The sequence below is a fragment of the Stegodyphus dumicola genome, chromosome 7, assembly GCF_044657685.1.
Source record: "Stegodyphus dumicola isolate Sdum_Otavi_A_Nest chromosome 7, ASM4465768v1".
In the NCBI taxonomy this organism is placed as follows: Eukaryota; Metazoa; Arthropoda; class Arachnida; order Araneae; family Eresidae; genus Stegodyphus; species Stegodyphus dumicola.
Window position 1 is genome coordinate 160109194 of NC_140774.1, and position 24973 is coordinate 160134166.

A 24973-nucleotide genomic window follows, 5' to 3' on the forward strand; every position below is an offset into this window, starting at 1 on the left:
AGAGAAAATATTCCAAGTCTGTATGAGCTGGGTTAAAAGTCTCTATTATCTACTTACGAATACGTCAATGTCAGAGAAAATTAATCTATCCCCATAGAATACTAAGATAAAAATTACATTTCGTTTCTTAACTCAATCCGGTCGATGTGACGAATGACATACGGATGGAGTTCAACAATGTTCAACTTCTATCCGTATGGCTGCGGATGCGTTATGGTCACGTGGTAAAAAAAAGGAGCAATCAGGTGTTGCCACCAACAATTAATGGCGGCAGAAGTAGCGATGAACGCTGGAAAGAATGTTTTGCTAAAAAATACATTCTAGCTGAATTAACATTATAAGGAGAAATTTGCTTACTGAAAAAGTGAGCAATCAGCTGAATTCAGTTAAAAAAAGATAAGAAAAATAAGATAACTGCAACTACAGTACTTGTTCGCAGATAAAATCAGGCGGCCAAAAATTATAATTCCAAGTCTATGAAATAGCAAAATTTGTCCTGACAATTATTTCCTAGTTCTGCATACTCATTTACCTTTAATGAAAATGAATGTCTGACTATATCAAACTGCTGTAGCAAATTAGATATGATTAAAAGATTTATTTTTTTCTTTTGAAACAGGTAAAAACTAAAAACGTTAATTATAAATTAAATTTGATAGCCTTTTAAATATTCCACTGCATTAAAGAGTATGTTAAATTTGTATTTCCCTTTATAAATATATCTTTTTGACTAACATATATTTGTAAGCACATGAAATATATTTTTAGCAGCCTGTTTAACTTCAATCGGAATGCCACTTTAAAAGATAATGTTTTTTGTAAAAAATGTACTAGAAGCTGAAGAACAAATTCTTGGGAATTTTTCAGACAATAGCACACTGAAATAGGACCAAAAAATTTAGTTTTAAGAATTGATTTACTTGATTATGTATATAAGCCAAAATATGCATATGATTACCGTGTGATGCTAGCTTAGTGGGAAAGCTGACAGTAATAGTGTTTACTTTTGGAGGTCGTGAGTTCAAATACCATACGCTTTTTGCACCCTGTCTGCAACTTTTCCAGCTTTTTGTTTCAATTTGATCTATATTCGTGTTTTATAATTTATTTCTATTATTACATGTGTTAAATATATTGTTTTATTTATGCTCTTATTTATTTAAATTTCCCCCCGTAAAAAAGTTTGAAAATTATATAATACTAATTTAAAGCATACCCTGTACATATATATTTGAATTTAACAAACATTCTCTATTCGTAAAAAGCAAATTTAAAGTTAATTAAATTTAAGTGAAATTTAATGCAAACAAATAAACGATAAATTATTGCTGCGAACTAATCTACAATATCATTTAAATTCTGAGAGCATATGTAAATCAAGTGCAAGTATCAAAATCCATGAATAAATATATATAATTCCAAAAATTTATTAATCCTAAAAAAATTATAAAATTGCATAAGTGAATAATGGGATAGATTATTAGTCCTAAAAATTATAAAAATGCATAAGTGAATAATAGGATAGATTATTAATCCTAAAAAATTATAAAAATGCATAAATGAATAATAGGATAGATTTAATCCTAAAAAATTTATAAAAATACATAAGTGAATAACAGGATAAATAAATTTTTGGAATTATATATTTGTTCATGGATTTTGATACTTGCACTTGATTTACATATGCTCTCAGAATTTAAATGATATTGTATATTAGTTTGCAGCAATAATTAACTTTTAAAATTACACACATACAGTTAAAAGTAGGATAAAGACAACAGCAATTAGAGAAGCAGAGAATAATTTCATTTATTGTGTAACATTTAATTTAATTTACAGTGTACTGTTTAAATGAATTGTGTTAGGCTTAAAAATTACTCCTTTTAAGCTTGATAAATACTTTTTATTCAAACACAAATAAATGCAAAAGTATAAACTAAACTTTTTTAACAAAAGAATCTGAACACTTTGTAAACAACATTAATAAATTTGATCTATAAGGTAAGAATATTTATTACCTTTTTCAAAAACAATTTTTGGGGCATAAAAAGGATCAGATTTAGGAATTATATTAAAGTCTCTAATAAATGAAGAGTTTTTAGTTCCTAATATTGTTTCAATCACTGACATATTTGGCAATTTATGACTGAATGTCAATGAAGCAGTAATATTTTTTAAAACCCACTCTTCTGTTTTAATTTTATTTTGTAAACAATCACCTCTGCAACACAAATTACACTGCCAACCACTAAATGAATATTCATCTCCTATAATCCAATCTTGAACTGCCCAATGATTTTTTTCGAATAATGCTTTTTGATGTACATCTTGAATACATTTATTTGTGAATAATTTCATCACTTTGTAATCACATAATGAAGCAATGAACTGAAATGTAGAACCAAATGGCTTGAAAGGCACTAATTTTAGACTTACTTTATTTTTAATTTGCTTCCAAAAGGTAAATACTAATGGCCTTAGCTTGAAATAGAATGGTTCAGGGTAACCATCATAAAGCTTCAAAAATAACAACACTTCTTTTGATATAAGTGATGATACATGGGTAAACAAAATTATATCATCTGGACGGAAATCTGCTAATCTCTTCCAACCAAAAGACCATAGTTCACTTAGCATTGACATGACCCATTCATGTTTATTACTGTACTTTACAGTCTTATTTAGTTTAAAAGGCATTATTTTACTTTGTAATTCAGCAAGAAATCCTTCTTCAAGCATAGTTAATAATGATGGATTACGGTCCACTTCTTCTATCAATAAAAACAAATCTACCACTGAGAAAAGATTCTGAATATTAATATCTAAAAGATCAAATAAATCTTCAACCACTAAGGAGATGATAATACGTCGAGGATTTTTTCTTCGTCTTATTTCAATACCAGCATTTTTTCCTTCTTGCAAAAAACTAGACTTCCACACTGATGCTGGGATTCCACAATCTAAGCCATACCACTCTTTAATACAAATGCAGTTTTTAAGTTTCCTTGATTCAGTTACATCACTGCCTTCAAGAAAACACCAAATGTTCGTATTAACATCAATATAAAGAGATGCCATATCTTTAACATTAAGCAGAGGAATATGGAATAGAGAAACATTACGTAGTGATGAATGAAGTTTTTTCACTGTATCTTGTTTTGAATGAAACTCAAAATGAGATGAATTATTACTTCTGTAATAAATAATCCAAATAACAATATTAACAGCTACTAAGATTATGAAAATTTTTTTCCCATGTCTTGTTAAAGATGGAAAATGCATTGCACAGGTCTCTTCACTTTCCTAAGAGAAACAACATTCTTTTAGCATGAGACAAAAAAACAGAAGCAGGGAAAAAAAAACAAAAAATTGCGAAGATTATGCAATAAAAACAATTTTACTATATCAATAAAACTAATAATTTTAGAGAAACTCTAAGTTCTACGTTTTGAAGCCATTAAAAGTAATTTTTTACATTCTGAGACCCTAAGAGATTATAAAAACATGCTAAATTAAAAAAAGCAAATACTACAACTGTGCTGAGAGAGTAAAAATCCCTTTATTCTTAAAATGAAGGTATTTATAATTAACTTTTCGTGTATTTTAACCTTAGAAAATTTATATTATTTTTCAAAGTGTACTAAGGATGTGTTGCTCTACCAGCTGTATTCACCAAATGTTGCTCTTTCATATTATAATTTGTTTTGATCCATACAGAGCAAACCTTCTGGTTTGGTACTTATGAGGAAAATAAAAATTAGCTTGATGACCGCATTGTTTCAAAACAAGTAGAAATACTGTTACCAGTATTTGTTTCTTCATAGAATCTGTCCATTACCTGACAGATGGGCTAATAGTGCAGCTTCTGATGGAAAATACTTTGAATTAAATCCTCCTTTCATTCTGAAAATAAATCTCTTTTATTTACTGGAAAAAAAGGCAGAATCATATTTATTTACCTAATATATACAGTACAAAGTCCATAATCTGGAATCATCTATAATCCGGACCTCAAAGCCGCAAACTTTTTTTTGTATGCTTTACGCATGCGCAGCAAGAATGCGCATACATTATGCGCCCTATACTTCAACAGTCATAACACCTTCGTTTTGTACTCTTATTAGGTATAGTGTGTGCTTTACTTTGTGTTTTAGTACTTGAATTCTTCGTATCTGGAACGCGGATTTTTCTCATAAATTTTTAATTTCTCTTTGAATTCAGAAATAGTTTTAGACCCATACAAAATAATTTTGTTACTACTCTGATCTCGTATCCCATTGATTACATAATCAAGAATTGATTAATCATCAACAGAAGCGTGACTGGCTATTTCACGCATGGCAATTAAATATTCGGAAAGGAATTCACCAGGTTTTAAGTGTCGTTAAAGTCCAGACATAGTCTAAATGAACCGCATTTTTTTCTACTTAGCACGATATTACTTGCGTAATCAGAACAGCTTGGCTTAATGATTTGTTTCTCTAACCATTCTGAAATCTGTTTATCAATTTCATGCTTCTCTGCGGCGGCGCAATGAACTGGAAGTTGATCTGTCAGCACTATCCTCACCTTCAGACCAGAAGTTTTTATTTTATTCGGCTTATAATTCCTTACTAAATGTAGTATTTCATTTCGATGTACTCCATCTTTGATATGATTTAAATCAATTTCCTGGTCATTATAAATATCACAAATACACATCAAATAGTTTTCTAGTTGCAATTTTCTAATTTTGACTATGCGTAATGTATGCTTTACGCATGCACGTGTTGAAAGAAATGTTTAATAAAGTAAACAAATATATATTAAGCTTTTTTTTATGTAAAATTTGATAGCCATAATTGCTCTTTATTTTTGTCTCCATTATGCAAGCTTGTTTCAAATTGATCATAATTACTCTTTATTTCATAAATTATGCTTTCATATTTTTAATTGTATAATTTCTGCATGCCATCTTACCAGATTTAAATTGATGATCTATAATTCGGAAAAAAACCCTAATTTGGAATCGCCAAAGGTCCCGACGAGTCCGGATTACGGGCTTTGTACTGTATATATAAGCAAAGTTGAAAAAGAGGCACGGAAAATAAAAGAATCATTTTGCATTGTAAATAACTGTTTGAATGCAGCACATAAATCAACAGGTTATATAAACTTGCTTATTAAGAGAACATGTGCATGAAATTCTTATTTAAAGGAAAATATTTAAAAAAAAAGGATAAAAAATATTTTTAGCACACTTGGAATTGAACATATAAAATTTTATGACAAAGTGAAGGACAGCCCCATCTTTGAAAAACTTTTCCTTTAAGGAAGCTAAACACATAATATTTCTGCCAGTAAGTTTAGGTATATCATTCCACTACTGCAGCTACATAAAATGAAAGTGCAAATTTCATGGAATTTTTTTTTAAAACACTGAAACCTTTTTGTCATTAGAACATGCTGCATAATCTTTTATTTAGTCATCAATTTGAAACAAGCTTGCATAATGGAGACAAAAAACAAAAATTTCAAGTATTTCTTAGATTGAACATGATTATCTAAATTTGTCCATTGATATTTAAAATTGTTAAGGGAAAATTACCTGTTACCAGTATTTTCTTGAATTAATTTAAATATGGAAGACTTACATAACAGCAAATTTTGCACCAATGAGACGTCTAATTGAAGTTTTCAAAAACACTTCATTAAAATCATATAAAAATCTTAAATGATTTAATCTACAGCTACAGCCTTTTCTAAAATACTTAATTTTTTTCAAGCTTTGCATTACTTATAAGTAATGCACTTGAACTCATAAATGATCATTGAACAAACTGTCTGAAGGAACTACATCTAATTTAAATTTTCTTCATAATATAAAGTAAAAGCCAGACTATCGAGCATTCAACCAAATAGAAAGCTCAAGTTGCCGGAATATTATCAAATTTATTATTTCTCTCTCTTTTTTTTTGCATAAAATTCAGCACCTGAGAGATTTGTAGTACTGCTAAAATAGGAATGAGACTAGACTTTGAATCAAATAAAAACTGTTGCCAAAGAGTGCGATTTAGGACCAATAATGGGTAAGTGTGACATAATGCTTTGTATTTATGTAAACCCGATTAATTCTCAACAAGTCCTTTTAAATAATAAAAAAAAAAAAAAAAAAATTAACTGCTATTTGTTTGTTTTTTAAATGCATTTAAAAAATCTCAATTTAGGGCTTGTCTTCAATGGAACAGCACGGAGTAGAGAAAACATACATGCCGAATAATGACGTCATAATTACCGAATAATAATGAGTCATAACGGAAATACCAAATTATTGACATCATCATAAAAGTTTTTTCTCTAATCTGCATCGAGGTAAGAAAGCAGACAACTCGCTCAACTTTTCTTTCGAGTTCATGATTCATGTTGTTGTATTTTCTAAGCTTTGTTATTTCACGAGATTATTTAGTGCTGCCTTTTTTTATCCGGATATTTTGTAGATAAATTAAGAATATTTTAAGTTTCAGCCCTTTTTAACAATTACAGATAAGAAAGACACTCATGATTTTACTGCTTGCAACGTTGAAAAACATAAACAAGTTGCATTGACGGTAATGCAAAAAGTGCAAATTCTGCAAAAGATGGAGATAGGTGCAATTTATAGCAGAATCGTATGGAATTGCGATACGATTGTGTATGATATACAGAAAAATAAAGAAAAGCTGTTGAAATTTTACAGCAACAGTGATTCTAACACTGGAATCCAAAACCGGAAATCTTTGCATGAGGCGAAATCGGCAAACCTCGATGCTGTGTATATATAATATAATCAATTTATATATGTAATAATAATTTAACGCATATAAAAAGTTGTTTCAATAATGTATATAATAATTTAATTAAATGTATCTAATATGCCTTATTTATTTTGCGCTTTTAGTCTGAATATTATGATTTATCTTTTCTGTCCTGAAATCCGCACAACCTCTGGTCCCAAGCTTTGTGGATTTCTGGACTTCTACAGTAATACATTTTGGATTTACCTGGGAATCGAATCATACAAGTGCTCAACAGTGTTCAGAGGAATATTGCACCATTCTTCGCGGAGATACTGTAAAAGTTATGGGAGAGATGCTGGTGGAGGATATCAATTCTAGATCGAGCAATCTAAAACAGACCACAGCAGTTCCATTATTTTGAGGTCAGGGGACTGTGCAGACCATGACAGGTGTTTTACTTCATCCTCATGTTCATCAAACCATGATCGGACAAATCTCGCTGCATGAATAGGAGCATTATCATCCTGAAAAATTCCATCTCCTGCAGGAAAAAAAAAGTTTGTATCATAGCATGGACCTGGTTAACTAAAACTTCTCTATACTTCTCCCCAGTGATCCTTTCTTGCAGTATTACTATTGGGCCAGCAGAAAACCACGACACAGTTGTGCATACCATGACGGATCCACCTCCATACTAAACAGCTGGAAGTAAACAATCACGATTATACACTTGTGCAGGTTTTCTCCAAACATGCAAGTGATGACCGCCTTCTGATCTCCTTTTGGTATGCCAACGGAATCAAGAAGATTCACAAAGTCCGGGATTTTATTAATGAGCATCACATGGACCTCTTCCTCATTCAGGAGACACATCTGGTTGAGGGACTTAGTGCGAACATCGCGAATTATTACTGCTACCGCAATGATAGAGCGAACTGCATCAGTGACACTGTTCGTGCTAGTGGCAGTACTAGCATTTATGTAAAACGCTCTCTAAAACATTCTAGAATTCCCACGCCACCACTGGAGGCTCTAGAAGCGACTATTATTCAAATTCATATTCCAAATTGCCCCCCCATAGTAGTAGCGTCCTGTTATATACCTCCAAGACAGGAACCTGCATTTATCTCTGATCTCAGAAAACTCAGTGGTGCTTCTAATAACCTGATTATCGCAAGAGATTTAAATGCCCGTCATAGAAGTTAGGATTGTGTCACTGCCAACAACTATGGCAATAAACTTCAAATTTGGGCTCAGGACGCCCATATCCAAACTATTGCGCCGAACACACCTACCCACTTTCAGTTTCCTGGGGGTATAGGTGCTCCTTCAATTATACATTTGGCTCTTTTCAAAAATATTCCAGTAGATTACTCGATCGAAGTGATCCCGGAATAGTCCTCTGACCATTATCCGGTTCACCTCACCCTTAAAACAACCAAAATCAATCAAAATTTACTGATGCAAGTCTCCACAAATTGGAACAACATTCGGTTTGTTTTGGAAAATGGTATTTTCCCCCTATCAACATTAACGATAATCAGGACGTTGATTTAGCCATTAACAGGCTCAACCAAACCCTAGGAAGTGCATTTACAGCTGCTTCCAAACCTAAATTCAGGTATAATCATCACAAATTACCTGACTTCATTAAAGAGAAAATTAAAAACAAAAACCGTCTTCGCAGAGATTGGCAGAATACACATCTTGAAAGCTTTCGAGGTCAACTGCGAAGACTCCAGAATGAGATCAAGTCTGATATTAAGAAATACGTAGACGAAAAATACTCAAATAATCTAATAAATAAAGACTTCAAACAATAGCCTTTGGAAAGCTAGCACTCAGCTACGCAAAGCTAAACACGACATTCCCCCCCCCTAATGGGCACGGTCAATGACCGGATGGCATTAACAGACACCGAGAAGGCTGAACGCATAGCGGACAGCCTCCAAACTCAATTTTCACCTAACACCGAACTCATGTTCGATACCTGTGCTGAGCATACGCATGAAGTCCAACACCAAGTTGAAGAGTTTCTCTCCTCAGATACTCACTCTGAGGAACCCATTACTATAGCAATGTCAGAAATTTCTGTTATTATCAGAAATCTCAAACCTGGAAAAGCTCCTGGCGTGGATAGGATTTCTAATCGCATGATTAAAAATTTACCAGTCAAATTCATATTTTACCTAGCAGTTTTGATTACTTCTATGCTAAGGTTAAAATATTTTCCTGACAGCTGGAAGAATGCTTGTGTCATTCCTATACTAAAACCAGGAATGGACTCAAAGGTCCCTCAAAATTATAGACCGATCAGCCTCCTGTCTTCACTTAGTAAAATCTACGAAGCTATACTGCTTAGATTCCTGAATGATTTCTGCCAAAGACGAAATATTATTATTTCTCAACAATTCGGTTTTCGTGCTAAACACTCAACTCAGATCCAGCTACTGAGGGTAGTTGAAATCATTCACACAGGATCTCGCAGTGGAAAGCCCACAGCTATCGTTTATTTAGACGTAGTAAAGGCTTTCGACAGGTGTTGGCATATCGGAATTTTATTCAAGCTACATGCGACTTGGAATTTCGGCAAATTTTGTGCACTTAATGCACTCTTACCTCAATAATCGTTCCTTTTCTGTTAAGGTTAAATTTTCTGTCTTTTCTCCTCGTCCTATCCGGGCCGGCGTACCACAGGGAGGGCTAATTAGTCCTTTTCTCTTCAATTTGTATGTAAATGACATACCACAATCACCTAGTGTCAACCTAGCACTTTATGCAGACGACACAGCCATCATTTCACAGCACTCAACACTGCATCTCACTCTCAATCACCTCCAACAGTATTTGTCAGACTTGGAGTCCTGGCTTATTACCTGGAAAATCAAAATTAATGTCGCCAAAAGTGCCAGCACAGTTTTCTTTTCCAGAAAGAGGAAGTCAACTCCAACCACTCAGGTTGTTTGATGAAAACGTACCCTGAGTGGATTCATATATCTTGGAGTACATCTAGATGCGAAGCTGCTCTGGAATACACACATCAACTATGCCATCTCTAAAGCAAGAAACTCTCGGAACCAGCTAATGTCACTTATCAACAGAACCAGCAACCTCTCTCTCTCAGCAATAAGATTCTCCTCTACAAAAAACACCATCCTTCCTATCCTGACGTACGCAGCCGTTGTCTGGTCCACAGCAGCTAACAGTCATCTAAAGAAAATTCAAGTATTCCAGAGCATCATGCTTAGTATCCTCACTAATGCTCATTATTTCGTCCGTAATGAGGTGCTACATAACAATCTCCAAATTTTACCCCTTGATGCCTTTTTTCAGCAAAATTCGGCCAAGTTTTTCAATAGATTATATCACAGATTGAGTGCATTCACTTCCCGCAAATGAACCAGCAGAACCGAGCTCTGCTAAGCGACCTAGGAGTGTTCTTGATAGAACATTTAATATCTTCCCTACAAAGCTTAAGCGGAGGTGTTTACTTGACTAGGAATTCTCTCTGAATTAAATTTCACTAGCACTTTACGGGCCAAACCCGGCGATCCTTAATTATTTCTACTCACGCGCAGGACCTAATCCGGCCTTGTTCAACTGGCATCGTATATCCATGCTGCTAACATTATTTTGCTCCTCCATTTGCCAAGACGTCTCCTTTTCACAAAACACGGTCCAGACTTGTTTTTTACATGGGGAAATAATCTTAACTTGTAATCTTAACTTTTATCTTATTCAAAAAATTTAATCTTAAATACTTAACTTATCTAATTTATTATTTAATATTTTTACCTTAAATTAACTTATTCCAGCTTAAAGTCTAACTTTAAAACTTATCAGTAACTCTTTTTATCTAAAAAGTTAAGTCCTTGTTAGAAAGAAGTTCTCTCTTCAGCCTTACAGGGACGGTGGACTTTAAAATAACTAAAAGTCAACCAAAATATTGAATTTTTTTTTCATAATATTCCATATACATAACTGCATCGTATGCAAAAAACCGAGTTAAAATATTCCAATTTTTAAAGAAGTTACAAGCATTTAAAATCTGTAAGACTTAAATATTGCCCTTTAAATTTAAGAGAAAATATTAAAAAAAATGTATTTCAACAGTTTTTTACTGATGTTATAATTTATATATCTAGAAATGACAGTATTGACAACTATTAATGAACTGACTTGTAAACAGGAGGAAACAAACTCGTTTTCCCTACTCGTTACAAAAAAGCGTTGTCAACGTCGCTTGAACCAAAGCAAAAAGAGAAGTTTACCTGCTTGGATAAAAACAGAAATAGTGAAAAATATTGTAAAGCATTAAAAGATAATGTAAATGTAACAAATGAAAGTAAAACATATGATGCGAGTGAATTTTAAAGGTTTCATTGGATATAATGCATAAATTGTTTCTACCTCTAATTTTGAATCACATACCAATTTGCGATATGTTTATTTTTCTCATATTTAATATTATGATATTAAAAATAGTTAAATGATACGAAAATGTTATCTATTCATATCTAAAGTTAATTTGTTCTTTCTCATGACCATGTATTAAAGGTAAGTTTGAAGAAAAACTTTAAATTCGGTTTTCTCAAAACAAATTTTTCCGCAGTTTGTATGTCTTGAAAATGCTCCATGTGTCTCATTTTTTTTTTTTTTTTTTTGTTAAAAATGAATGATATTTGGAAGAAACTATCTTGTTATATGTTACAGTAGATCTATGTATGCATTTTTGGATATGAGGTTATTAAGAAGTTTAAACTTGTGATAATGGTTAACAAAAGGTGACATTTTTCCGAAAACCGGGTTTAAGTTCAAAAAAATTCTTTTTAAAAATTTCTGATCCATCATATTCAATAACGGATACACAAAAACTTTTGTTAAGCCTTTATAACTAAAAGGAAAAATTAGGAAAAAATATTGAAAATTAGCGTGCAAGGAGCATTTTAAATCTTTAATTAAAATAATTAATGATTTGTTTAAAATTTTTTTAATTTAAAGTAAATTGAAAGTTTGAACATATATTTTATAAACTGATGTTATAATACATATATGTGTAAAATTTCTTCTTGAAAGCACAAAAACTAAAAAAAACTAATTTTTCAAGTCCACCGTCCCCTTAAGCACTTTGAAAGAACTTCGCTTATCGCTCCCTGCAGAATCAGTTGACTTCGTTCCCCTCAACTTCTCCTTGCGCTCTTATTTCTCCTCTCAATACCAGTTCTTTAGGTAGCTCAACCCCTCTTCCCCCCGCCGACCATACCAAGGCATTAGCGAACATCGTGGCTCTTCGATTTGCCACGAGAACCTTTCCCGGGGCTTGAAGGATTCGTTTCCTGTCCCATGCTCTTTCAACCTGTTTCGATTCCATTTACGCACGCCTCAACTACCTCTTTCTCTTTTAAATTTGCTGCGGCGGGAGGTCTTTGACCCCTACCTAGGCGAAGTTGAAAGCTGAAAGAAGTTTTCGTCCCTTTGTGTGGACTTCTTATTCATCCCTTGTACCTTTAAACCCTTAACGGTTCTCATTCCTTTTACTCTAGCCATGCTTTGTCTTAATTATTCAGTCATTCTTAACAAAGTTGTGGAGGTAATTGCAATTATTTGCAAAGGTACTCCGGAAGCCATCGCCTTGGTCCCTTGGTCCAAACATGCACCCATCCTGTTGTATGGAAAAGTGTGAAAAATGATTCATCTGGCCATATAACTGGCTTTCATTTATCAATCGTCCACGTTTTGTGATTGTGGCACCACTGTAGATGATGTCTATCATTAACATGTGTGACAAGTGGCTTGGGAATTGCTGCTCTGCCGTAAATATTCTGTTTATTAAGGTGCCTCCTAACTGTAATTATTGACACTGGAGAATACAGATGCTGATTGAGTTCTACAGTCACTTTGGCCACAGCTGTTTTCTTTTTTAGACATTACACTCCGCTTCAATACTCGTTGGTCTCTTTCACTCAGCTTCTCCTTCATCTTCTTTTGTGCTTTGCCGAGCTTGTCTTGCCATGCTATGTGTATGCAGTCATGACTTTAGACACTGTACCTCTAGAAATACCTAATAGCTCGGATGTTTCAGTCACATTTGTTCCAGCTAATCAGGCTCCTATAATTTAGCCTCTTTGAAACTCTGTGAGGTCTGGCATTTTACACTTCTGATGAAAATTCAAGATGTATACAACTTCAGTAAAGCTACCTCATACTACTATGATTATTATATTAATTCTATTATTCTTATATTAAAAAGCACTGGTAACTAGGATTATATTTTATTGCTTACGAAATGCATACTTAATTGTTGCTTTTAGTCACAGGTGTTTCCGTTAATTTGATAACCACCTGCATATGTAGGTGTTTAACATATAAGTTGTTAGCAAATAAAATGAACTCTATAATTTTAGACTGGAAATTTTTTCTTCCATTCACTTGGCTTTTCTATTGTGAATTGCAAATTTTATATGCCGAATCATCAAGAATTTTTACATGCACAGAATTTGGCATTTCCCAAGCTTTCTGAACAGTTGAGCTTTCACTGTACTACATTCAGACACTATAATTTTTATGTTATGCTTATACTGTATTCCTTATTATTTTTGAATGACAATTAAATTACCTTTGAATTCTCAAAATTAATTTACTTTTAATTGCAGTAACAGCTCGACCCCAGTTCAAGCAAATAAAATATTTTAAAATTTTAGAAAAATTTTTCCCTGGAAAAATCTAGTAAATGAGAAATTTGTAATAATATTTATAAATGAGAGATTTATAGAGCTTGTAATAAAATGAACACATATACATTGTCACCAAACAGTTTGATTTAGCATTAGTAATGGATAAGCATGACACCACAACACAATCATAAGAAAGTCGCTTTGGTTAACACAAATTTGATTAATTCTTGATAAGCCGGTTCATTTTTTGTAAAGAAGGATTAGCTAACAAGCAGGCTAATTACTTGAATAACAGTAATAAATGCAAGAGCTAACAAAGAAAATAAAAGGTATTGGTAAACATACATATTAGCATTACAAACATCTTTCATTTATGATAATAATATCATAAATTAAATAATTATAAAGCATACAAATTATATTTTTAATAAATTGCATCAATAATAGTCAAGATGTCTGAACTAGACTGGAAAATTTAATAGAGTGCAAAAAAATTATTCCATATCAAAGTGTGTTACAGTGTGCTAGAAAATAGTTTTCATTAATTAAAGCAATTGTGTAAATGTTTGCAGAAATTAATAGTTAAATTTAAAATAAAAAGCTTAGCATGAAATCTATTATAACAACATTACTATGCATTTGGATCACTGACGTATAAATTGTAAATAAATTTAAAATATTACGCTAAGAAGTTTTTCTAAAATTTATCTAGAAGAAAAGAATTAGATAAACAGTACTGCAAATTAATATAATCAATCAGGCCTCTCAATAAATAAAAGCTTATTTTTTTAACCAAAAACTAAAAATTAGGATGCAAAAGTTTGTGTAATATACTTGGAAATACCTGAACATATAATTAGTTAGAAACATACAATTAAATTAATAAAAAGCTAATTAACAGTAACATTAAGCTTAATTTCATCCAATCTAAAACAAGCAATCGATCAGGAGCTCCGTATAACTGAAGTTTTAATCCTATTTTACGTAGATTTGCGTATAAAATAAAAGTTGCACTTGTGAAACAAGTGAATAATGTACTAATAGTCAACAGGAATTAAAACACAGTGGTTAAAAATATAACTTCTTGTCAGAAGGTATGCAAAGTTGCCATGGCTAGAGAAATTGAATGATTATAGAAAACTCATAAAGTTAAGCGCTACATTGTGAAAAGAAAATTCTGGAATAAACATGTTAAGAAAATTAGATTGAGAAATAATCCTTAATTTATTGATATCCATATAAACTCTATGCTTTTGGGAAAATGTTACATAAAATTTGCACCGAGGTATCAATCACCGAAACTGAGTTCATTAATTTTTTTCCTTATTTTTTCTTATTAGAGGGATTTGTAAAAAGATATGCTAAGGTAAAGGTGAAAATTTTTGCAATATTTTTATACAGTAAATAAGTACAAAAAAAAAAAAAAGAAAGAGCTTGGGGGATCACTGGGACTAGAAACTCGGGTCGAACTACCAATGTTTAGTGACTTTTCCACAAGACCTTTTGAAATTAGGCTGAACAATATATTAAAGAAAATTGAAGATACAGCACACGTAAGAACAAAAGTGGGCTGAATTAGAGATTTACATGTTTGGTGAATGAGTTAAACTTACCTGTATGCCATTATGAAATATCAGGAATGTAGCATAAAAGCATGAGTGAAGAAGGCAATGGCAATCTAAATCATTGTAATCTAAATGTACAGGGTGTCCGAAAAGTCTTTCTCTGATTATATAAATTGATAACTCGGGCTAGAAGTAAGATACAAATATGAAACTTGTGTCGAATTGTTTACAAACTATCAAAGTTTTTTTCCTGTTTTAGGTTCGCAGTACGTAAGTAGTGGATGAGGTGCAGTGCCCAAGAAGCCATGTTAACCACAGTCGTTGAATCGATCCCTCCAGTGATGTTGGCTAATGTGTGGACGGAAATTGAATATTGCCTAGATGTGCTACGTGCTACCAAGGTTGCTCATGTGGAAGTTTACTGATGTGTGAAAAAAACTTTGATAGTTTGTAAACAATTAGACACCAGTTTCATATTTGTATCTTACTTCTAGCCTCAGTTATCAACTTATGTAATCAAGGAAAGACTTTTCTGACACCCTGTATATCATTATCAGTATCTGCTATTAATTTCAATACTGCTGAAAAAATTATAAATGAATTATATTATACATCACATGAACTCGTTGCATTATAAATTACAACAGTCAGAAATATTTTTAGCGACCATCTTTGTTAACAAGTAATTTCAAGTAATTAATTTTACAAATAATTCAGCCTGAAAGTAGGTTGGAAAATAAGCTACATGCTGAAGATTAAGCTTTGACAAGGTGTTAGAAACATCTTCTGTTAACTAGAGTTGTGATGCAAGAATTTGTAAAAATTATCATTTAAATATAAATTGGCATAAATACAATACAAAGTATATAAATTCTACATACATGAAAACTTGAGTACAGTGCAACAATATGTGAAAAAGAAATGGATTAAAAGGAATTGAAAATCCCAGGATATGAATATAAGGGAGTTTATTTATTTATTTATTTATTTTGTTAATTATGAAAATTCTGCCGATGCTCATAATTATTAATTAAATGTGTATTAGAAATTAAATGTATGCCAAAGTACATCAGGTGGAAAACAGAATAAATATTTAAACGTTTCTAGTATTAAAATATGGAATTTGTAACAAAGTTAAATAACCTTACAATAACTTCAATGACTAAAAATGGAAAGCTTAATACGGGAATATATTGCAATACTATTAGTGTGAATTTAGAACGACTTAAGAAGTCCAATTTTTAGATTTAATAAAGATAATGTTTATAATTAAATTAGAACTGTTTACTTAAATGGTAAATTTGAAAGTTAAAACCATTCTGCTATCTAAGAAGATTTGTTAATATTTATCTAGACAAGAAACTTATTTAAGGTGAGCTACAAATCCGATATTTGATACGTTGATTATGTATCAGTTTTGGATATGTCATTAATCTTTCAATTTTACTATTCAAAACTGATATATATATTATCAGCGACTAAAATCTACAACTTGGAAAGTTTTTAAATCTTACAGAGAATAAAAAAGATCTGGCTCATCATTCCTTTAAGGATCATAAAACTTTAAAATGAGTGTAAAAGAAATTTATTTTTTAGCCCACACCAGACTTTAAATTAATATTTGTTTTACATGCACAATTTTTAAAATATTGAAAAATGAAAATAAAGGCTTGCAGTCTCAATAGAATGTCCCATTAACGGTAATAAACGACTTTTTGTAGCACCGAATCTTCTTGGAAAGAAATGAGGGGGCAGGAAACGTTGCGCAGTTCGTGGATTAGAAAAGAGGGGGACGGGGATTTTCGATGAAATTTGGCGCAGTTTGTACCCTACCCGTTTGGCATTCAAACAAGATTCACATGATTAGCTTAGCCTTTTTTGTATCATTATTATTTTTTATTGTTTATTTACCCTTAAAATAGCAATAATAATTGTTTTTAATATTAAAAATATTATACCAATTGAACCTTCAACTGCAGACATGAGGAATTTGCAACAAAAGGACTAGGCAAGGCTTTTAACATGATAGACATAATGTAAGCAAAACTAGAAAGTATAATAGGAACACTGTGTGATTAAAAAATGTTAGTAGCCATATCCATTCTGATATATCCAGCTATAAGGCCATCTACAATGACAGAAAGTATAAAACTACATAATCTACTCTAGACAGAGATGCTACTTACAACAACAATCAAGATAATACTAAGAGTACTGCAACTACCTTCAACACTGAGAGGAGTACAAGTTGCCACAGAATTTCTCTGCACAACCATCTACCTCCAGCACCAATTCTGTCACAACAGAGCTAAATTAGCCATCACAGGGCATATATTTATTTGGAAATAGTTATTTCACTATGTTCTTTTAGTCGCTGGTTAAATTTTCATAGTTTATAGCTAAGTAAATATTGCTACACAATGTTTCATTTATAAATTCATCTTAATTACAAATTCAGCATATGTGCAATTTGAGTTACATAAAGGTTTATAGAATGCAATACCTAACATACCTTAGGGAGTTCAATGCACATCACGACTGGATATTTATTAGAAAATGCAAAGTTAATCTTTTAAAATTTAAAATGCAAAATTGATTTTTTTGCAATGTTGTAATTTTTATTCAGTAATTATTTGTAAGTGGGTGACAACAGCAGTATTTCTAAGTGAAACTGGTTCATAAAAACATATACAGTAAAAGTATGCTTTTGCATATATCTATAAATTTTTACCATGGCAGCAGAACAAATCATGATCTGATTTAAATGAATGATTAAAGAAGCTCTCAAGTGGCTGCATATTGATCTTCTTCCACAAATTCTTGCAGACGAGCCTCATCAACATCAGTAAGCCGACCAAAGCGCTCTGCTTCTTCAATGTCATAGTTCTTGGTTTTCAGTTTTCGGTACCAAACCTTCACAGTGTCATATGATACAACATTAGTACCTAAAGCTGTACGGCAGATGCTATTTGCACCAACATTAACCACGCATGCGCATTGAGTTGTCAGATCTGTCATTTGAACCCAATCGAAAAGAACGGATTCTACGTACGTGAACTACCTGTAGTGAATCTTTTTTAAAAAAGAGGCGCGTTAATACCTTGGCGCAATTTATCATTTTTTAGCGTTGGCGACTTTCAAAAGTTTTGAAAGGAAAATGGGTTCCTTTTCTTATAAAAAGAAGGAACACATTTCCTTTTATTAAAGTATATATAAAAAAGGGCAGATTTTTATGTTCGCAATATTTATCGTTTTCCTGAACGGTTTGAATATTTTGAATGACTGATTTGGGGGGGGGGGGCAGACAAAATCTTGTTTACATTTTTTGTACTTCTTAGAATACATTTAGCTTCAAAGATGTGTTTTGCGCAATCAAGACTTTAATTCATTCTTCTTTGAAAATTTTCCCCTGAGAAAAGATAATAAAAATTAGACAGAGGATTTCTGTGTAGAAACTGTAGACAGGAAATAAGTTAGTAATAATTCTGTATGCCTGTGTATTTTTTTTATGAAAATACTTGGCATTTTCAAGACACAAAAAGTAGTTAAAAAAACTTTGAAATATTAGTACAAACACATTAATAAATTAAACTGAAATAAATAATGGGATGTAATTTAAAATTTAAAAGACAGAAATAATTTAATGTAAGAGATTTAGATTTAAAAATTTGCACACACAAATGATTTATCAGATTTTATAAGGTTTTATTTCATAAATAACTTCGATTTTGAAATATGGCAATTGAACCTATAAACATGTGTGGATACTGAAAAAGTAATGAATGTATAAGAATATTATAATTTTCAGTAAGTTTTCTTATTGAACTATAAATTCTGACAGTCCATGCTATAGCACTAGGGTCTAAGTTTACATAAAAATTTCTTTGTTAAATAAAAGAATTTAAGTAATTTCTGTAGCTTTTTTGTCAATACATTAAGGATTTTTTAACTAATTACACATCCTTGCTTGCAATTAGAACCATCATTAAATCCCTATTTTATCTAATAATTTCCTGAACATTATCATGTATATAGATTGAACTCATCTTTGTAACTGATAATTACTACTCGCAAATTATTCTCTTGCCGGTGAACTATTAACAACCTTTTCTATTGCTGAGTTAGAGTTAACAGCCTTTGCTCTGGTCACCGCCTGCGTTACGGAAATCGGCATAAAATGCTGGTTTCTGGGCTGACTGTGCGCATGCGCGAACGTAGGTGGTGTGAATAGCCTCTTGGCTATTCGCACCATCGGTGCGATTAGCCACTACGAAACTGTACACATGATTTTGTGACATTCTGTAGCTGACTTTTGCAACAGAACTGGAGGTAAATGATGGTTCTAATCTATTAGCGGGATAGTTCCATTTTAGACCCCGTGTACTTAATAATAATGATACTTTTTTTTACAAATTACATAACACAATGTTCTAAAGGAAATCTCTTTCTTTCAAATGCCAAAAATCGTTTGACAAAAAAAGATTAAACATGTTAATGTTAACTGTTTGTGCAGACGATACTTGTGGTGGCAGGAAACTTTCGTTAAAACCCAATATTAATATAATTTTGTAACTTCAGAAAAGAATACAGAAGATATGATTAAAAATATGTTTACCATTGGGGAAAAAGGAAGTTTTAATATGTTTGAGAATTACTTAGCACATTAGACACTACATAATTTAACGTAGTGTCTAATGTGCTAAGTAATTATTTTAGTTCAGTAAAAGGGCATAAACTATTAAAATGCTATTTTGATTTAACTTTCTGAATTTAATAGAAGAAATTAACAGGTTCACTGTCAACCACAAGAATATTCATAATTGGCAGACTGAATTTGCTTGTCAACTACGAGTATGCATCTCGTAGCTATGTGTATTCTTGGTGCATGCAAACAGATGCACCATATCAACTTTGGCAGCGAATGTGTTAAGCTAAGTTGGGTTAAGATGCTAAGCTAAGTTAAGCCTAAGACTAAGCTAAGTTAAGCCTAAGATGGCATTGAGAGTTAATTTTTATTTATGTATTGTTTATTAGTGAGTAACAATATTTCTGAATGTTCTGCTTCTCCGTTATGCAAAAAGTGTTTTGGTTTTAGGTTCTGTAATGTAATGCTGTAAATAAAATACCTAAAGTAAAAATATACTTTCCACATATATATAATTCTCACCTATTAAAATTACAGAAACATTAAACAATTTTCAAAAAGAAAACCAGTTTAACATCAGCATTTATTTAAGCAAATATTCAAGTGACAAAGAAGCCAGTGTGCTTGCAATTCACTCCTTTAAAAGTTGAACTATTTTTAACTTCACTTCTAAATTGGTACTATTCATATCAAAGTTTTATTAATTACTGAAGTACTACTAAAACATTTCATCATTTTTTTTTTTTTTTTTTAAATATCCAATAGCTTATGTGCAGGATGAAGAATACTACACTTTAACAGTTTCCTTATTAAGTTTTAACCCTCTTAAATCCTATTTTGATACTATTTCAACCTTCCTACTTTTATCCTCTGTTCAAAAATTTACTTTCTGAATAGAAAATGTTGGCTTTCATCAATTAAAAATAATTTAGTTGATGTACCCCTTACTGCTCTCACCTCCCATTTCTTATATTTACCAATCACCTCCTTTTCACAATGTATTCTACAATTACAGAAAACTGGATTTCAGGCACATGCAAAATATGTTTATCTGAAATTTTATTGTTTTTAAAAATATACTGATCATTTTTAGTTTCATTTATCTTTAGAGTAATGGAATTATGGTTCCATGACATAAAAGATGGGAGAATGCAAGAAATGCATAATTAAGATTAATTATACATGCTTTAAAACAAGTACAGTCAAAAGTCGTTAATTCGGACACCCATAATCCGGAATGATCTATAATCTGGACCTCAAAGCTAAAAACTTTCTGCGCATGCGCCGCGTTGGCACATGCGTTTTACGCGTGCGCGTAAGACCTTGACTACTGTGCATATGCATGTGCGCAAGAGCAGAATACGTTTTCGCCTGCGCGTTTAATGTATAACGGACGGTGTAAGCTAAAATTATCTAATTATCTATTTCAGTTAATGTTAATGATTGCGTTTCCTTAATCTTCGAATTGGATCGCGCTTATTATTTTTTGCAGACTGTAAGAGCAATTTTATAAAAGTAAACTTGAACTTTCGATTATGTCAAATAGATTTTCCGATGCTGGAACTTCCAAAGGATCTACAAAACGAAAGTATGTTTCGATGTCCAACAAACAAAAAGTGGAATTGCTGCTAAAAATGGATAAAGACATGAAGAATGTGACAGAGAGGTTAGTGAAAACGAAAAAATTTCGATTGACAAGTTAGTCGGTATTCTCGGCACAGCAATTAACGGGACTTGAACAGCGGAACTTTGTAACTGAACAAGGAATTATGTCTGTTTATAGAATTAAAGAGAAAGTATTATCACATAAAACGAAGCAACTTAAACAACTTACATTGAAAGAAATGTTTAATAAAGTAAATAAATATTAAGCTTTCTTTTTTTTTTTTTTTTTGTAAATTTTGATACCCTTTAGATTGTAATTGTTCTTTATTTCATAAATTACGGTTTCATATTTTTAATTTTAGAATTTCTGCATGCCATCTTACGAAATTTAAACTGATGATCTATAATCCGGAAAAATCGATAATCCGAAATCGCCGAAGTCCCGATGAGTCCGGATTAACGACTTTTGACTGCATTGCAAGTCTTCTCCAAGATGACCTCCCATGGCTCCAAAGGATTTGAATCTTCTGTGGTTGCGACTGTCTTACAGAGATGATCTTCCGAAACAGAACTTTTATGAACATAAACTTTTATTTACGTTTATCACTACCAGTAGTTACTATGAAAGAATAGGCTATAATTTTCTTTCTTATAGTTAATATAATTATGTAATTTCCTTCAAATTTAAATAAATGACTAATTGTTCTAATAGCATTCTGCTCTAGGAGAGATTTTAAGTGCAATATAATATTTTTTTAAAATTAACTATCAGTTTTTTTTTTCAATATATTACCAGCTCCATTCAAATTTAAGTTCTGACTATAGCTTTGGTTTCTTCTCTAAAAAGAACCAGCTGAGCTTTTAAGCAAATTATTTCATAGCTGTTTTCATTTTTCATCAATAGAGGGCACCAATAGCTTGACTCCCACTGGCTTCTTGTTCTTCGTTTGCACTTCTGCAGCTAAAGAAGGGGATTCTATATTCAAACCTTCACAATTAGTCCTGCAAATTTATGAATATTACAGTCTACGTGGTCTTTCATCCTCCATCTTGAATGACTCACCCTCTTCCCACCATGCTCTTATCTGGCCGCCATGTTGGATCACGTGACTGTCGTCCACCATTTTGAACCACGTATTTTTCGTCCGCCATTTTGGAACACGTGGTCTTTCATCCTCCATCTTGAATGACTCCCGCCATGTTGGATTATTTTTTAATCTAATTTTCTTTCTAATTACTTATTAAATTAATTAATGTTTTATTTAATTTAAATTATTTATTGAATTATCTTCGAATAGCCGCCATTTTGAATCACGTAGTTTTATTTTTTGCTGGAGAGCGCAGATTCAAAAATCACCAGCCAGGCCCGAACCCACTATGCTGGGATCTGCAGCCACGCGCTTTAACCGCTGAGCCACGGTTTACTTAGCGATGAGGTATAAAAATGGGTACTTGTAAAAAAAATGACAAAGCGTTCAACGTGTGTTTCACATCCCTTTTATTTATTTTTTTCTTTTTCTATGTGTTAATTTATTTTTGTTCATTTGGAGTTTTAATTTTTCTTAATGAATATTTTTAAATTCGAAAATTAATTATTTATTTTCAATACATTTTTCTAAGTGGGTGATTTCATTTCTAATGGGAAGAATGTTTCAAAATCATTTTATTATTTGCAGCGAATGAGTTAAAAACGGTATTTTTTAAAACATTATTGGATTTTCTTAAATACATGTTGCTGCTGGCGCCATCTAGTGTACATAACATCTACTAAAGTTAACAGGATGGTTAAAAAAAATGAAGAAGTAATATATATTTTCTTTCCACGAGAAATCGAACCCGCTGTCCCCGCAAAAATGAATAAAAAGGAATTGAGGGGGACCGCATCCAGTACTTTAGGCGATACCCCACAATTCCTTGGTTGAAATGGTTCTAAATTATGTATATAAGGTTTGAAACGCCATCTTTGTTTGAACGCCATCTTACTCTGAATCCGCCATTTTGAAAGATTTGCTTTGGGGAGGATGACATCACCCATATCATGTTTGTGCATGACTTTGTTCGAAAATGGCGTCTGCCTTTTCACTCCTCCTTTGGGTAGACATCGGCATAGGCGAACGAATACGTTTCTGTGGACCAATCAGAAAGCTGAAAAATGATATCATGGTCTCTTAGCCTAGTAGAGTAATGGAAATTCACTCGTGTTGTATGCTGCATAAACTTACCTACATTTCTCTGTCTTTGAAATTTTAAGCTGGAATTTACATGCATATAACTTCACTAGATAATATTTTCTGTAACTTTAAACCAATATATACAATGCTCATTCTATATAGTTTAACTGGAATACTACATTTCTTACTTTTTTACTACTAAGTTGGAGATACTCAGAACTTTTCCTTCTAATGTATTGTACTAACTATTAATGACTGTATTAACTTTTTGGCCAACTATACAAAACTTTGTTGATTCCCTTTTACACGTCTTACTTTATTCAAAGGATTAACCAAACTATGTCTGACAAATGTAATTTTTACACTTTCCATTTACACATTTACCCTTATATTTAACTTATAAAACATATTCATGCTGTATTTCTGATTCCTTTTTCCCATAATAAATACAGACTTACACATGTTTCTTTATTGTAAGACCTACTGACTTTAAACAAATCTTATAAGGAGCAATAAATTTTCATGGTATGAAGCCCACTCAAACCAATGCATGGAGCATTTCTACCCAGTTAAGTTTAGATACGTACCAATAGTACTTCTTATTTTACTCTACAGATATTTATACATATATACTATTCAGAACACTCTTTTATTCAGCTCTTACGTAGAATTTACAATTCTACTTAGCTTTTGTAAGAGCAAAGATCAGGTGCTCACTTAGAGCTTCTGGAGACTGCTGGCGTGTTTTCTCCGCTGGAACCACTTTTTATGAAAACCTGCTTTATGACTAATTTTGTATAATTACCATCCAGATTTTGCAGAATACTTGATCTTCATTATATCTCCTTTTATTAAATTTACATTTTATATTCTATGTAATTCAAAGAATAAGCTTCGAATAGGATGAATATTTGCACATTCTACTAAATTGTCTAGATTTGGAGAATTTCTTTTACTTCCAGATTTTTACCTTGTGTCTGCATAACCTGCATTTATTCCATTCGTCTTCCTATTACTGATAGAAAAATTACATTTTGCGTGAGGGATTTGGAATACCGAAAATGATATGAATGTTGAATAAAGAGAACAAATCCGGCATTCTATTATAATTGACTAATACTCTGAATAATAAAGTTTCAAGAAAATAGTAGTAGTAGTAGGCAGAGTAATTCGTGCGGCGGAAGTGACGTCACAGAAAAGGGGCGTGGCCTAGACAGCCGCCATATTGGATCACGTGACTGCCATCCACCATTTTGAACCACGTGGTTTTCGTCCGCCATTTTGGAACACGTGGTCTTTCATCCTCCATCTTGAATGACTCAACCTCTTCCTCCCACCATGCTCTTATCTGGCCGCCATGTTGGATCACGTGATCGTCGTCCGCCATTTTGAATCACGGGTCGACGTCCGCCATTTTGGAACACGTGGACTTTCATCCTCCATCTTGAATGACTCCCGCCATGTTGGATTATTTTTTAATCTAATTTTCTTTCTAATTACTTATTAAATTAATTAATGTTTTATTTAATTTAAATTATTTATTCCATAACGAAATATC

At 32.1% G+C, this 24973-nt stretch overlaps 1 protein-coding gene and 1 long non-coding RNA gene across 6 annotated transcripts; one reads left to right on the plus strand and one right to left on the minus strand.

The window, feature by feature from the left end:
• Window positions 1-1881: 1881 nt before the first annotated feature.
• LOC146996563 (beta-1,4-mannosyl-glycoprotein 4-beta-N-acetylglucosaminyltransferase-like) lies at window positions 1882-7154 on the minus strand. Of its 4 annotated transcripts, none has more exons than XM_085820991.1 (2): window positions 7020-7154; window positions 1882-3303 (listed from the first exon to the last, which is right to left on the minus strand). In XM_085820991.1, exon 2 carries the CDS (start codon window positions 3280-3282, stop codon window positions 1981-1983), a length of 1302 nt encoding a protein of 433 aa, XP_085677117.1. In that variant the 5' UTR covers window positions 3283-3303; window positions 7020-7154; the 3' UTR covers window positions 1882-1980. The 4 variants fall into 4 exon arrangements, with proteins under 4 accessions (XP_085677117.1, XP_085677116.1, XP_085677115.1 ...); XM_085820990.1 differs by lacking the exon at window positions 7020-7154 and adding an exon at window positions 5634-6056; XM_085820989.1 differs by lacking the exon at window positions 7020-7154 and adding an exon at window positions 5588-6056.
• LOC146996564 (uncharacterized) lies at window positions 6068-15605 on the plus strand. Of its 2 annotated transcripts, none has more exons than XR_015042225.1 (2): window positions 6068-6351; window positions 15254-15605. It is a non-coding gene; the product is annotated as an uncharacterized LOC146996564 (long non-coding RNA). The 2 variants fall into 2 exon arrangements; XR_015042226.1 differs by lacking the exon at window positions 6068-6351 and adding an exon at window positions 7182-7312.
• Window positions 15606-24973: the final 9368 nt, after the last annotated feature.